This window comes from Cyphomyrmex costatus, unplaced genomic scaffold, assembly GCF_001594065.2.
Source record: "Cyphomyrmex costatus isolate MS0001 unplaced genomic scaffold, Ccosl1.0 scaffold14, whole genome shotgun sequence".
Lineage (NCBI taxonomy): Eukaryota > Metazoa > Arthropoda > Insecta > Hymenoptera > Formicidae > Cyphomyrmex > Cyphomyrmex costatus.
Window position 1 is genome coordinate 593,776 of NW_017275390.1, and position 16,176 is coordinate 609,951.

At 28.6% G+C, this 16,176-nt stretch overlaps 1 protein-coding gene across 3 annotated transcripts in view; it reads right to left on the minus strand.

Annotated features, from left to right (window-relative positions):
• CtBP (C-terminal binding protein) overlaps positions 1-16,176 on the minus strand; it is a 54,339-nt gene that overhangs the window by 16,797 nt on the left and 21,366 nt on the right. For all 3 annotated transcript variants that reach the window (XM_018551450.1, XM_018551448.1, XM_018551449.1), the window contains exons 2-7: positions 10,347-10,848; positions 8,391-8,678; positions 7,041-7,229; positions 4,374-4,463; positions 3,778-3,937; positions 1,785-1,962 (exon numbers count right to left, since the gene is read on the minus strand). In XM_018551450.1, coding sequence (XP_018406952.1) covers positions 1,785-1,962; positions 3,778-3,937; positions 4,374-4,463; positions 7,041-7,229; positions 8,391-8,678; positions 10,347-10,544 — 1,103 coding nt within the window. In that variant the 5' untranslated portion in view covers positions 10,545-10,848. The remainder of the gene's footprint in view (positions 1-1,784; positions 1,963-3,777; positions 3,938-4,373; positions 4,464-7,040; positions 7,230-8,390; positions 8,679-10,346; positions 10,849-16,176) is intronic.

Consider the following 16,176-nt stretch of genomic DNA (forward strand, 5'->3'; position numbering starts at 1 on the left):
TATATATATATATATATATATATATAATACATACATATGTGTATACGCACGCACACACATATATATATACAGAGTATTTCTTAAAGTCCACCCACGAATCATATAGTGTTATTCCTAATCAAAAACCAAGTCAGTAAGTCCTCTATAATTTTGCAATTTTTGCAATAATTGATGAAATATAAATTTCTAGAGATTGCCATCAGTTGGTATCACAAAAAAATCGAGACACTAAATTATTCAGAAAAAGAAATTTCCGAAAAAATTGTTCATACGAAAATTGTAGGATACCAATTTTTCCATCATGTGGTGATATTGGTTTGATCTTGAAAATACTTATAGCCGACATCAGAAACTTTTTAAAACAATATAATTAAGTCCATTTGAAGAATCACAGCTAATGCTTACTTTTTCAGCGAATTCAAAAAGAGTAATCTGATAATTTTCTTTAATGAGGACATTGATGCGATCCAGATGATCCTGTATATGAAATATGGACGAGCAACCCGAGCAAACTTCATCAAAACACACTTGTTCTATCAGTTAAAAATTTTTTTACTTGGTTGTACGCACGTTTTGGATCATACATTTGTCTTCGCTAAGTAAAATAAATATATTGTACAAGTATATCCTATGATATATTTGAGCGGATTGCACACCCTCAGCTCATAAAAATCTAATCACACTTCGCTACTCGAAGAATTCAAACAATCGAACGGACATGTTTATATGTTTAAAAGTGCTGTGTAACTAAGTTTAAAAGATTCTCGATTAAATTAGCCACTTGTACCTAAAATCACATGGCTCCTTCAAATTCCATTTATAAATCTGCTGTAGCTTTACTTGCATACGTAACGAGAATATTGATCTTATTTTTTGATTCACCATATCTACATACATGGAATGTGATATATAGAGTATGATGAAACTAAATTGGATTGAGTAATCGCATCATAAAGAATATCAAGATTGCTTCTATTCTAAGATTTGTTCACATGCATCATTAATACGCTGTATTAATTCAACTCGAATATTAATTTTTTTACATTAAACTATTCAGAGCTTCACAGATAAAAATCTGAAGGTGTGAGATCCGGTGATAACTAAGCAAGATAGAAAATCATTTCAAACTAGACCCATGTTTATTTTTTTATTTCAATTTACATCAGAAACATGTTTCTTCAGTTTGTAATGTTATGTAACACACTGTATAATGTGCAAGGAACGAAATTTATATCATTTTTCTAACATATTATAACTTAACATAGCATTGTAGCGAGGGGCCAGGAGCCTTAATATAATAAGAAGGAGGGAGAAGAGAGCAGGCACATGTATAAAAACAAATTTTCATAGCTCGCGTTATCAGAAAAAATATAAATGATACATTTTTAGCACATTCAAGCTTATAGTATCTCAGAAAGGTACAAATAACATTTCTAAAATATATGATATATATTTATAGACAATTTTTTGCATGAATTTGATCAATTTCGTGACAGACACTGTATCCCTTTTCCCCCGGTGGTATGCAATCAAAGAAAAAAGAAGAGAGAGGAATGTAAATATAATATATATGCGTCCATATGTAACTGTGATATATATATGTACATATATAATATATATAACATATATATGTGTGTATGTATGTATGTATGTCGTACGTATATGTATATAAAAATATCTGTCTACATTTTTCTTTTCATTCAACAAATTGTAAGAGACTTTATTATTCTTAAATCGAGAGACAGAGGGAGACAGGCAAAGTCTGGCTGAGAGAGGGCGCTTACCCGGTCGAGGAAAGGAAATATTCCTTATTCACGCAGTTGCGTAGGCAGTCGGGTATGCGTCCGACGATCGCCCGTCGTATTTCACTCGCTGCCATCTCACGTAATTCGGTGCAACTCGCGTCGCTGTAGAAGGCGGCATGTGGAGTGCACAAAAGATTGGGTGCATCTTTCAATGGACCTATACAATATACATTGACGATCAAGAAAATCAGATATATATCTGAATTTAACGTAAGTTTATATAAGTACAATTTCTCAGAAAATATATATGACACAGTGAAAATGAATTGGTATTCTTTAAAATGAAATTACAGGTTTTTGATCAAATAACTATAGAATGTACAAAAAATGCAGGATTTAACTTTACATATTCTATATAAAACATAAAGAATAAAATCCATAGAAAATTAAATGTAAAAAAAATTAATAGTTTAATTTTGCTCATTTTTATTAATTATTATATTATATAAAATCTTTATTAAAAAAATTTATATACATGCTGTGTGTGTGTGTGTGTGTGTGTGTGTGTGTGTGTGTGTGTGTGTGTGTGTGTGCGTGCGTGCGTGCGTGCATGTGCGTGTGTGTGTGTGCATGCACGCGCGCGTGTGCGTGTGTATGTGTGTGGATATCTATATATGTTATATATGCATATTATAATACAGAATGCGACATGTAATTGGAACAAATTGTAGAATCTGTTAAAGACAGAAATGGTACAAAAATTAAATGGTATAGTGTATTTTTCTATTGACTTATTTTTTTTCGAAGTGCAAAAAATACAATTACATTTTTTTCTTTAATATGGAATCGTATATTATTATAGATTCTTCTGAACATTCTATGTGTGCAAAAATATTACAATGTGTGTGTGTGTGTGTGTGTAGTATACACATACATAGAAAAAATGCTTTAACAAATATTTCACAAGAAAAGTATTTTACACACTTTATTCTAGTATATTTTAACATGAAATATAAAATATAAATTTTTGATAATTGTATCTTAATACTTTTATGTACAGAATAATAAGATAAATCAATTGGCGCAAAGATATAACTTGAAGAATGTTCAGGAAAATCTATTTTAAAAGGTATATTATATGCAAAAAAAAAATATAAAATTCAATTTAAAAGAAAATGTAATCGCGTTTTTCAGGTCCATCGTAAATTTAACTTACGAAAAAAATAAGTTAAGAAAAATAAATCATTATTTTACCATTTAATTTTTGCCTGTATTTTCTTTCTTTAATAGAGTAATTACCAGAGAAACTATCCCAATTGTGACACATTCTACATGTAGTATAGAAATGTTTTGTATATTATATAAAGTTATAAAATTATTTTCACTGTAAAATATACATCCTCATTGTTTCTCTATTTGAAAAGATTTTCACTGCCGCTCATGGAAGTTTAGACACACTCGCAAATTTTTATTTTATCCAATGGTCATAAAAAATTAGAATATCATAAAACATCGATTATGTTATTCTTTTATATATTTTAGAGTACTTGTATAAGAACCACACACAATTGTAAAAGTTTTATAAATTATTTTTAATTTTATATGGCAAAATGTGTTAATTTGTAGAACATCAATAGTGTAACCATTAAATTAAAAAAAATCGTTCAGAAAACATATCAGGACTGGTAAAAATATAAGATACTATAGCATAAGCCTACTGTCTGATTCTGAGTAAATTTATGAAATTTATCGATTATACTACAATGTTCTACAAAATAAGAATAATACATTTTTTGAACATATAAAATTAACAATTATTCATAAAATTTTTGCAATTTGTTAGTATATACACAAATACTCTAAACATAAAAAAGAATATAATACAATTGCTGTTTTATGTTCTTATTTTTGTCTGAATTTTCATGACTGGTAGTGTGTGTCGGTTTTTTCGTTTTATTATGGAAGGAATTTAAAGGAAGGTTAAAGCTAATCAGTTGAGACAGGGTTAGGCGCGGAGACAGATAAGACTCACACTGATTCGCAGACTGACCCTGAAAGACGTTGTATGGCTCATTTTCATGGACGTCTAGCGCTGCCGCGCGAATTCTACCCTGTTTGAGCGCCGCGGCCAGCGCGTCGTCATCCACCAAACCACCTCGTGCTGTATTGACTAAAAATGCTCCTGGTCTCATCTAAAACAAAGACAATGCAATTTTTTATAATTACATATTACATTAGTAATTATAATGTTATATCATGTACTATTGCAATTAAAAAATTATAATTATACAATTATATATATTGATATTTCCATTTCCATAATTTAAACAAGATAAATTTAAAATTTCATGTAAAAATATAAACATACATATATATGACAGTTTCACAAAATTCATAATATAAAGAAATTGAAATGCAATTGAAAATCATTTTTCTACAAATACATCTATCAATATAAATAATAAAATAAAAATAAATATAAATAATATCATCTAAAAAGGATCTTATTTACAATCAAAATTGACTTTATGTAAAATAATTAAATTAATACAATTAAATCGTCTCAATAAAACATTTCTATACTATATACTAAACAAAATGTTTACAAATGTTTATAATTTTTAATACCTGTTTAATAGTATATTCATTTATTAAATGATGATTGTGTTCATTCAAAGTACAGTGCAAAGATACACAATCTGATTGGAACAGCAAATCCTGGAACATAATAAAAAATAATATCAATTAAAAAATTAATTAATAGTTATATATATTGAGAAATTTTTATATATAATTTACAAATTTTTATAAAATATTGCATTTTATACTGTACATAACAGTATTTTGTACAAATTATTCATTATTTTTAAACTAGAAATATTCTAAAGAAAAATTTATATAAACATATGATTTTGAAAACTTTATTTAAGAGTAAATAAACATTACCTTTTCTTTTTTATGTATAATTACCGTTTTATAATATCTCAATATAGAAATAGAATTTGGATATTATATTAATCACTTCAAACTTGTATGGCAAATCAAATTTTACACTTTTCATTTTATTACAATTTATTTTATTACATTTTTCTTAAAGAATTTTAAGATAATTTAAGAAAAAGAAACGATAATTTCATAGAATTTTTTACACTCTGTATCTCAAGACTCAACTCATTTCGATTCATTAAATATTTCTATAAAACTGTCACTGTCACTCTATTCGCACTTACGCTCACTCGCTCGCTCTCTCAACTTCTCGTTATCTCTCTCACTTTTTCGCTCTCCTCGCAATCTCGCTCTTTCGCTCGCTCCTTCGCTCTCTTACTCGCACTTACGCTCTCTCGCTTACTCTCTCAACCTCTCGTTATCTCTCTCGCTTTTTCGCTCTCCTTCTCGCAATTTCGCTCTCTCAATTGCATTTATTTACTAAATATTTCTATAACTGTCACTTTCCCATTGAAATTGAACGGCGCTCGCTATGCGCGCGCCTCTTTGACATATCTCATATTCATTTATCTCAACATCGACCAATCACGTACACGGAAAGGATCGAACTAAGCGAATTTCGTGGTACACAAGGATTTTTTTATTATGGATGGATGGATGAAAATTGCCGTTTTGTAATATCTCAATACAGAAATAGAATTTGGATATTATATTAACCACTTCAAACTTGTATGGCAAATCAAATTTTACACTTTTCATTTTATTACAATTTATTTTATTACATTTTTCTTAAAGAATTTTAAGATAATTTAAGAAAAAGAAACGATAATTTCATAGAATTTTTTACACTCTGTATCTCTCTGAAATAAGGCCTTTGAGATTATATAAACACACACACACACGCACGCATACACACACGCACGCATACACACACGCACACATACACAAAATATGTTCATGTAAATTTTTCTTTACAAGTGATTTCAAAAATCAATTTCTAAAATATTAGACATTGCTTAATACAATATACATCATAAAGTTTATAATACATTAAAAATCTTTCATATTTGCACGTATAATATCTTAAATCAGTTTCTGAATAATATCCAAATCAATTGAATAATTACAAATCATTGTTCAAATATTTAAAGAATTTATGTTTCGTTCAGAAATAAGAAATTTATATTTTATTGTATCATATTTACAAATTTTAAAAAATTTATATTTCTGAATGGACGCAATAGTTTAAATTGATTTTCTCAATAATAAAATTTAGACCAAACACAAAATAAATAATAAGTAAAATATACACACTGCATTTAAATTCTGTAACAAATTCTGGCTCATATTATGTCAAAAAAGTAATATTTCAAAGTGGATAAAATATCAGCAATGTCTAGAATTAGTTTACATTTAGCTTACACCCTCAAAAATATTTGCTCATTTTCTGTCTTTCTTAATTAAATAATTTCAATCATCTTCCTTAACTTTTTAAATTAGTAAAAAAGTTTAGTTAGACATAATAATAATAATAATGTTTAGCTCAATATTTTACTTTATATTGTTCTTTTACTTTAAAAGTAACACAATTTAAAAAATTGAGTTTCCTAGAAAAAGACCTATTTTAATTAGACAGGAAATTATTAACTAATCAAGTAATCATACGTAAGTAAAAAAAGACCATATTCGATCAAAGAGGTTCTTCGTGTCTAATCATATTTATTTTGTGAATTTATACAATTTCCAGTTCAAGCTAACTATGCGTCTAATATTATATTTGACAGTTTTGAAACACAGCACTAAACCAAAGCCGAAATAGTAATATAACCATATGTAATTTCACAATTGTATGCTCATACGCGCGCATCTTAAAAGAATTTTAGCATAAAATTTATAAATAATTTAATTGCGAAAAGTTATCTCGAGAATCAAATTCGGATCTTTTGCATTCAGTGCAAATATTCTCACCATTAGACCACCAAAGAGCCTCATAACATTCTTCGCAAATTAATATCGAAAGAAAAAGAAATATTTTCAACATGATCAAATTTCACTGTTATTTTTGTGTTCTATAATTCTTAAAAAAATGAATTCTTTTTGAATCATAATAATTTGGACAATTTTTTGATTAAGTTAATTTACTTTTGGTAACTGATAGGGTATTAATTCATGTTAATAACTCGAAAATTCTTTTTTAATTGTGTCATTTTTGAAGTAAAGGAACGACATGTAAGAGAGTGTAGTAGAATTAAAACCGAATTTTGGTACGTATAAAAATCATAGAAAATTCAAGATAGGCAAATACTTTTGAGCGACAATTAACTTCAATATACATATGCAGTTGCAAACCTGTAATGTATAAACTCTGGTGAGACCTAATGATTTCTCGATACCATCCGATAGATAAGGATCGTAAAAGATGACGGTGAAGCCAAAAGCTTTGGCACGCAACGCAACTGCGCAACCAATCCTACCGAGGCCAACAATACCCAGCGTATCGCCCCGTATCCTTGCACAACCAGTCGCCGCTTCTCTCACCTAAAATACACGCGCCAAGCAAAATGCGCGGAAAAATTTAAATCATACAGAAAATTACAAAGCCATTTCAAACAGTATTAATGTATTTCCAACAATACAATACAGATCTAACTATAGAAGTATATTTAATATGGGTGTATCCAACATTGGGAAGAAGAGAATATATCATTTCTATCATATAAATAGTAACTTTTTCTATTAATTTTTTTTATTAATAAATTAGTTTTTTTTTTATATTTTAAAGTTTAGAATGTCTTCTTATTATTGATTTTGATTTAAAAAAAATTAGGCTTTATAAATTATAATTTTTTCTCTTAAGGAAAATATAGGCAAAATTTAGTTACTAAAAACAGAATACGTAGTTATGAATACAATACTTATTAATATCTCAGCGTATATGATTTTTTCGGTTCAAAAATCTTGCAAAAATTATTATTTGCAGCGCTATAAATCTGTTCTAAATGGGATATGACACAAAATTATATTTTTACCACAAATTAACACAACATTAAATAGTTTAATGTCTTTTTTTTTAATCCGCTCATTTTATATTCTGTTAGCTTAACAAAAAAATCTTTGCAGAGTAAGATCAAATTAAAAATATCTTCAGACAAAAATTGTTTAGTCTAACGAAGCACAAATAATGATAGAATTAATTTGGGAAAAATCAATTTTTATAGTCATGTAGAAATCATAGCCATTTTTTAAATGTAAAATTTTTACATAATATAATTTCTTAAAGATCTAGCTTTGACTGTTATAGGCCTTTATTTCTTATTGATTGTATTTTTACATGTACGCGATTAAAAATATTTTTTGTTTATAAGTTATTGATTTTTCAATAAATTTACTTTAATAATTTTATGTGTAAAATAATAGAGAAATCACATTATGTAAGAAAATCATACAATGTCAATTAAAAAAATGGCCATAATTTTCATATACCCATAAAAAATTAATTTTTTTTTAAATTAATTTTACAATATTTGTTCCCCGTCAGGGCATATAACTTTTGTCTGAATATATGTTTGATTAAACTTTACACTAAACAGATAAAAATGGATGATAGATTAAAATAGAACACTTTTACAATAGTTTTGTTAATTTAATTTATAATATACATATATATATAATAACATGATACTTGAAAACAAAGCTTACTTGTTCTGGTCCTGTGAACTTTTTGCCTTCGCGCACCATGTTGGCAAGCCAATAAGTGCGCCGATAAAGATTTAAAATGAGGCAAAGGGTAGTATCAGCCACTTCTTCAACCCCATAGCCAGGCACATTACATACTGCAATGCCAAGCTCACCAGCTGCTTTGACATCGATGTTGTCTACACCGGAACCAATTCGAACAATAATTCGAAGCGTTTTAAACTTCTCCAAATCCTCCTTCGTCAGAATTATTGTATGCCACATCAGTGCACCCACTGCTTCATTTAATACCTGTGAATAACATTATATTTATTTTTAAACACATTATTTGTTTAAGATATTAAATATAAAATACCAAGTAAATAAAAATAAAATATATATAGATCTAGAGAAAATATATATAAAATATATGTTAAATAATATTTATACTAAATATAATACTAAACAAAAGTTATAAAATAAAAATATATGTCTTAGATATCATCAAGCAAATAGGTTATATTAATAATAACCAGACATATGTGAATAAAACTAATAAATTGAAAATACTATAAACAAAAAAAGTTCAATTTAAAACAAAAATTAATTCAAGAGTTTCAGAATTAAGATTATATTAAAAATAATTTAAAAATTAATTTAATATAAAAAGTAAATTATTAATATATTAATTATTAATTCTAAAAGTATACATTTATGTATAAATATCTTTTAATTAAAACAAAAATAAGTACTTAAAAAAATATGAAACTAATGCAGCACTATTGCTGGAACAAATTGTTAGTGTTAAATTAATTTTAAGATTATACATATGAATATTTTACTCGTTAAATTAACAATAATTGAAAAAATCAAAATATTACAAAATTCAATAAAAATGTGATATTAAAGTATTTAATACATAAAACTATATTTACGTCAACAAAGAAGAATATACTTTGTTAATATTGTTCATCAAACGTTTTTTTTATATTCGTAAAATATGTACATAAATATATATTCTATATTAAAGATAAAATGTAAAAATTAAAAAGAGTATATGATATATCAGGATAAGTATAAAAATTTCATAAATCATTAAAATTTAAATTGTCCTGCAAGTATGTTATAAATAATCGTTTCTTTAAATAATTTAACTTAAGATTTATTATTTATGACACTCTACGTTATTTTTGATATTTTAATTATAATATTTTAACATTCTAATAGAAATATTTCAATATTAAGTATTAATACTTCAATATTTTATCTCGTATTAATAATATTAATATAATACCAAAAAGTGTTATATTGTTTAATACATAAAATATTTTGCCGTATTCAAATTTATATACATGGTGTTCCATAATTTTTAATTGACATTTCTAAGAGTGAAAGATGAAATTTTAAATTAAAAGTTTCTTTTCCAATTTTGATTTAGACTATTATTTACCGAGTTATTAACGATTAAAGTTGATCAATCAAATTGTACACTCAGCCGAAGTACACAGAAGCGCAGCATGTCAAAGAGCTTTTCGTGCTTACTGTACTCTGTATTCTCTCGATTAAAATTTTATATTTTCATATTAATTAGTAAATAAATAATTAAATAAAAAATGGATAAATGATTTATTTATCCACACATTTATTGATTTATTCACTTTATTTATTAGTATCAAAAATTATAATAAAATTTTAATCAAGATCAACGTACAGTAAGAACGAGGAACTCCATAGCATATAGCATTCCTGTGCACTTCAACTAGGCAAAATTTGATTGATAAACTTTAATCATTAATATGTTAGTAAATAATGGTCTGAGCCAAAATTAGGGGAAAAAAAACTTTTAGTTAAAAATTTTATCCTCATTCACTACAAGAAATTAAGAGTTATGGGACACCCCGTATAATTATACATATCTTCGAATATTTTTTAATACTTTCCTACAATAATAATTATATTTTATTATAATTTTCTAAATACCTTTTCGTGTATTTCTGAAGTGGACTGTGCATCGCAGAAGGCAACAGTTGCGACGTCTTTGAGGATGGGCATTTCAATAGAACAATCACGGCCATCAAGAAGTGCAACCAGTGGTCGCGTTTGGATCGGTCCATTGGCGATTGGACCCCTCAAGTTCTCCATACGAGGGCGTTTGGGCATCATCTTCCGTTTGTCCATCGGTCAGCAGACCGCCCCCCCTATTTTTATTGTTTGCACTGTGCGCTCTCAGTGTCACTACAAAGAAAAATTACGACTGCTTCCCTCTCCCTTCTGCTCCAACAATAGTAGATGACAAAAACTATCTTGATAAGACACTCGCAATAGAGATGTCTCTTCTAGTCCAACTAGTACAACGTTTTAGCACTCTCGTTGTTCTTTACGCTTTGTCACACTAACTGCTTTTGCAACACTAACTTTCGGTTGATCTTCGGACAAAAACTGTTGAATCTCCAATACATCACGACTCAGTAAACACCGTCTCCTAAAATGTATAAAAAAAAATACATTAATTAACCAAAGAAATATAAAATAGATATATCTTTTCTTGTCAAAACATATCACATTTATAAAGTTATAAATTATATATATATATATAAATGTTAGTAATTCACATTTGATTATTCTCAAATATAACTTACAGATATATGAATATAACTTAAGATCAAAATAAATAACTAAGATTAAATTAATATTTCTTGTTTCGATTGAACTTTTATTTTCTCTGTAGCTATATGATGAGACTGCACTAAACTTGCCTTTCGCCAAACTACAAACATATCTATTTCATTTTAAGTACGAATGTATGTATATTAGGTTCGAATACAAATAGTCTTATCACATCAACATTCGGCCAATCTTCTTCAATCATAGGTTTGTTTTCTGTGGCTGGACTAGTGTACACCTTTGGAACTTAAAGTGAGATATGTATGTTTGATATTTGTCGAAAGTGAGAAAGAGAGTTCTAGTGCAGTCTAACGCAGGAATAGAAAATAGGAAAATAGAGTATGTCTTTCTTACATTTGTTTACTTTTGAATAATAGTGTTATAGTCATTTACAATTTTCATATTTCACTTTAGCAATATACATTTATATGTATATTATTGACACACAATTATGAGATATCACTTTAGTAATCACTATCCTCTTTTGTACGAACAATTGTTTACTTTAATCAATTATAACTGCCTTTTTACAAAATCTAACGTGATACTCAATAAAAAATATCATACCTCTACTACATCTCTCTTGATATATTGCAAAATCATGATGCATAATGCACCTCTATAATTTACTGGATTTGTAGTATTTTATTGCAAATGTTATTTGTGTGTCACACACAGATAAATACTTCACACACAAGTAACCCATTCGCACGTATTAATTTAAAACAAACTATATCGTTTCATCACACTCGTATCAATTTTTCCATAAGAAAGAAAACTATAGATAAAAGTAGAGATGGATGCTATCCCCCAGGCAAACATCGGCGACGTTACTCGCGTGGAAATATATCAGATTCGGCCATAACAGCGTCCGTCGAAACGAGGTAAGACGTTCACGCCGTATATCAGTGATCACATCGACGCCGCGCCAACTATTTAATCGAACGCAAACGCGATCTATAGGCAAACACATTCGGAGCACGTCTCATCAAAAAGACACAAAGATACAAAGAAAGCGTCGCTTGCTCGAGAGCGGCGTGATTGAGTCGGTCACCGCCGTTGCCGCTGCCGCCGCTTTGTGACTTTTTAGGTTACCTTGAAATGCGCCGGCTTAACCTGCGCAGTGCTAATAGCGCGTCCACTGGCTAGTCGACACGAAACCCCCGGACTCCCGACAGTCCGATCTCTCCTTGATTACGATTTCAGGCAGGAGCGCAACGACAGCAGGATGCGAACGTTAAGGGGGGCCACGTTGCGAGGACCGAGCCGCGAAAACGGAGATTGAAATGAGAAAACCGACACACACCGAACAACCCCGCAAGCACCAACGTAGAGAAGAGAAGGAAGAGGCTCACAAAATGCGGCACGCCACAGCGGCGCTCGCTTGCGCTCGCTCGCTCGCTCGCTCGTTCGTTCGCTCGAGGCGCTGGAGCTGATGTTTTTGATAGTGTTAATAGCGAGGGCGCCTTCTTCGAGTGAGTGAGTGAGTGAGTGAGTGCGAACGAGTGAGAGATCAAGCGCGCGCACCAAGTAGATCTGTTTCCAACCCGTTTTCGGCGGCGGCGGTGGCGACGACGACAGCAACGACGACGACGGCAGCGGCAGCAGCAGTAGTAGTAGTAGTAATAGTAGTAGTAGTACTGTAGTAACGATGGCAGGCGACGATTGAAAACGAATTGTGTTGCGCTTGCAATAATTCCATAACACTTTCTTTCATCTCTACCTCTCCTTTTTCTTCTTACAATGTTAAATATCGCAATATACTTGGAAAATATAATCAAGTGCAAACGCGCGAATAGTAAAGAAGTTTATAGTAAAAAGTTTTGTAAACTTTTTAAATACCGTAGCTGTTGTGCACCAATTATGTTCATCAACGCGAGTGTCATTATAGCAAAAATTTGGAGTTTTTTTTTTTTTTTTTCTTTAGATCCAGGTATTATGTTATTCTTATTTATTTCTGTGAATGACAAGTTATCTGGATGGTTACTCGGGTGGAAATATGAATGTATAGTCTTGGAAATGCAAAGAGTTTAGAATTTTGGGGGGACTTTTTGGGAGGAAAATACAAAGAAGTATCCAAATTACGACTAAAACATTGAGAAAATCGCAATATATAGGAATAATTTTCAAAAAAACTTTTCGAACAGGCCTGGCAACATCTCGCGATTGAAAATCGATTCGTAAAAATTACACTTTCATAATATTTTTATTATTGAACATAATAAATATTATTACTACACTTTTGCTATACGTATAAATCTATAGCATACGTAATATTGCACATTATTATTATAATAATTACTATTGTATCACGTAATAGGGAAAAATAGGATAATTGCATGCGTTTTAGTTTAGCACTTTTCAGATAAATGGAGCTGCTACCGAAATTTTCAGGCTAAAGTAGTTCTTTTCAGATATAGCCATAAGTTATATACTTTGAAAATGTTAACAGCATAAAGTGAAAAAAAGTGAAATTATATATATTTTGATAGTAATTTTGGCAAAAAATATAATAATAAAACGGTAAGTCCATATAATTCTTACTTGATTTTATCGTCATACCTTACTATATATAAAGTATGTTATTATGTCTTTTGAGTCATTATTCATTGAATTAAATTAAAAAATCTTTGAGTATTATATCGTTTTATAAGCCCTATTTTTGCAATATAGACAAAAAATCAAATATGTCCAAATTTTTACTGATCCACTGTTATCTTATTAATTCTTTCTTGTTAACAAAATGTAATTTTTCAAAAAAATTGTTAATTAAATATATTACCACGAAATTTGTTACTTACATCAATAAAAATGATAGAACCAACGTGGCAGGCATACACTTAAAGATAGCATTCCAATTATGTACTGAAAATGTATATAGTTCAGTCATATACATATCATATAGCGAATTTCGACTGAATGTACTCAGTGCGCACTGTGCACTGAGTACATTAAGGTCGTCGTACACAAATTAACATAAAGATATGTTCACAAATAAACATAGAAATCGGATAAATTGTGAAATGCACAATACACTTTATTGTGCTGTTAAGTAAAATATGTATCTTATAATTCAAAATATTTGCATTCCACTTTAACACTCAAATTAAATCAGTGTACAACAGCTTTAACGTACATCAGTGCGCATTAATGCATTCAATCGAATTCGCGAATAAATTTTCAATGACTCACAGTCCAACAATGTTGGAACGTAAGAAAAATTTCTGATAAAATACAATAAATAAAATATAATAAATAAAAAAAAATTAAATAATACAATAAGTTAAAAATTAAACTACAAGTATTTAATAAAATCTAATTTAACAAATATTGGGGAAAAAAGTATAGATATCGTTAAATAATAATATATATATCTTTTTTATTATCTAACGTTTTGAATTTCTTCGTCATCTATGCTGTGCTACGTGGAGGCATCACTATTAATACAGAATTTATTCACATATTAATAAGTTAGAAATTAATAAGTTACAAATTTTACAGTGTTAATATAACTGGAAAAATTACATTTTATGTATAAAATTATATTTTAACAAAAAATTGATAAAATAACATGGCTGATGATCAGTAAAACTTTGAACATACTTGACTATATATTTATATCGTAAAGATATAAAACTTATAAATGAAATTTTCGGAAAAAAAAATACTCAAGAAACAAATCTGTAAAATTTGACGTTATGAGATTTGCACTACAATACGTTCCTTTATTAATCTGTAAAATATTATTATTAACAGTATTATGATTAAATCGTTTCATTTGCTTAATTCTTATCGTTATTTTTTATTTTTATTTTAATTTAATTTTTTTATTATATCCACAGTTAACAACATTTAATTTTCTTTAATAATGATAAAAGATTAGATAAATCAAAATTCTTAGAAAATTATTAAAATCTTTATAAAATAATATAATTCCTTTGCTGATACTCACGTATAATGAATGGATATTAAACATATCATTAATGTCATTAGCTTTAAATTTATCTTTTAGGGGAATGTTGTTTTAATTGTTGCATGGTTATTTTTCTCAAAATGCAAAATGTAAGTACTATTCGTATTTCTATTTTTTATATATTTATTAATTTACAGAATTGATAAACTTTGTAAAGTAACTATTTACGATTGTACGTCTTTTCTCTCTTAAAAAATAATTAGTCATTGTCACAAACTACCGAGTCTGAAAAAATAATACGATATAATTATTTAAAAAGTAAAGAGTCATTATTTTTCAGTCAATTTTCTCTAAATTTTGTGTAATTTTTGTGCATTATTATTTTAAGTACAAAAATCTTATATATCTCTAATATCGTTAAATTATTTTACTTATTATATTAAACAACTAAACAATCGATTACGTGTTAATTATTTATAATAAATTAATATAGATTTAAAATCAAAATTACAACAATAATAAGACGCGTTGATATAATTCCATACTCTGGATAGTCGACTCGTGATCCATGAATCCGGGTTCGATTCCACCTATGCCCCGCACTTTAAAGGAGAACATTGCTCCATCTGTGAATTAAAGCACTAACTTATGTCTTTTTTTTATCTTAAGGGTTAATATTGCTCTAGTAGGTGTCAATATCTTGATCAAGTCAGGGCTGGTTAAGAATACAAAAGGCTTGATAAGATAAAATTTTGTATCTTGAAGAATACTATCTGTGAATATAAAATTAAGTGTCTTCTACTCCCCGGGGAGGATAAACACTATTGCAACGCATGGCTATTGTGACTCTCTAATAGTCTAATAATAAGTGGATCGGAAAGCCACATAGGGGAAAGTAAAGTCAAAGACAAAGACCGGCATTCATAGTCAGTTCTTATATTCAAGACTTAAGTTCAGTCTTATATTCAATCTTAAGTTCAGTCTCGAAGTATCACGTACCAATTAGAGGGCCACATTAGCGACTGTCTTAAGACATTATCTTAAGACAGTCTTGAATATAAGAATTGACTATGAATACCGGCTAAAGATATATGAATGTGTAGATGCGATATATGTTTGACTTGAAAGCAGCTATTTGCAAGCGACGAAAAGACCTTATGCAACTAAAGTTTAACTTTTAAAAATTCGAGGTTTAAGTTACACTAATAGTATAATTGGATATATGAAAACATA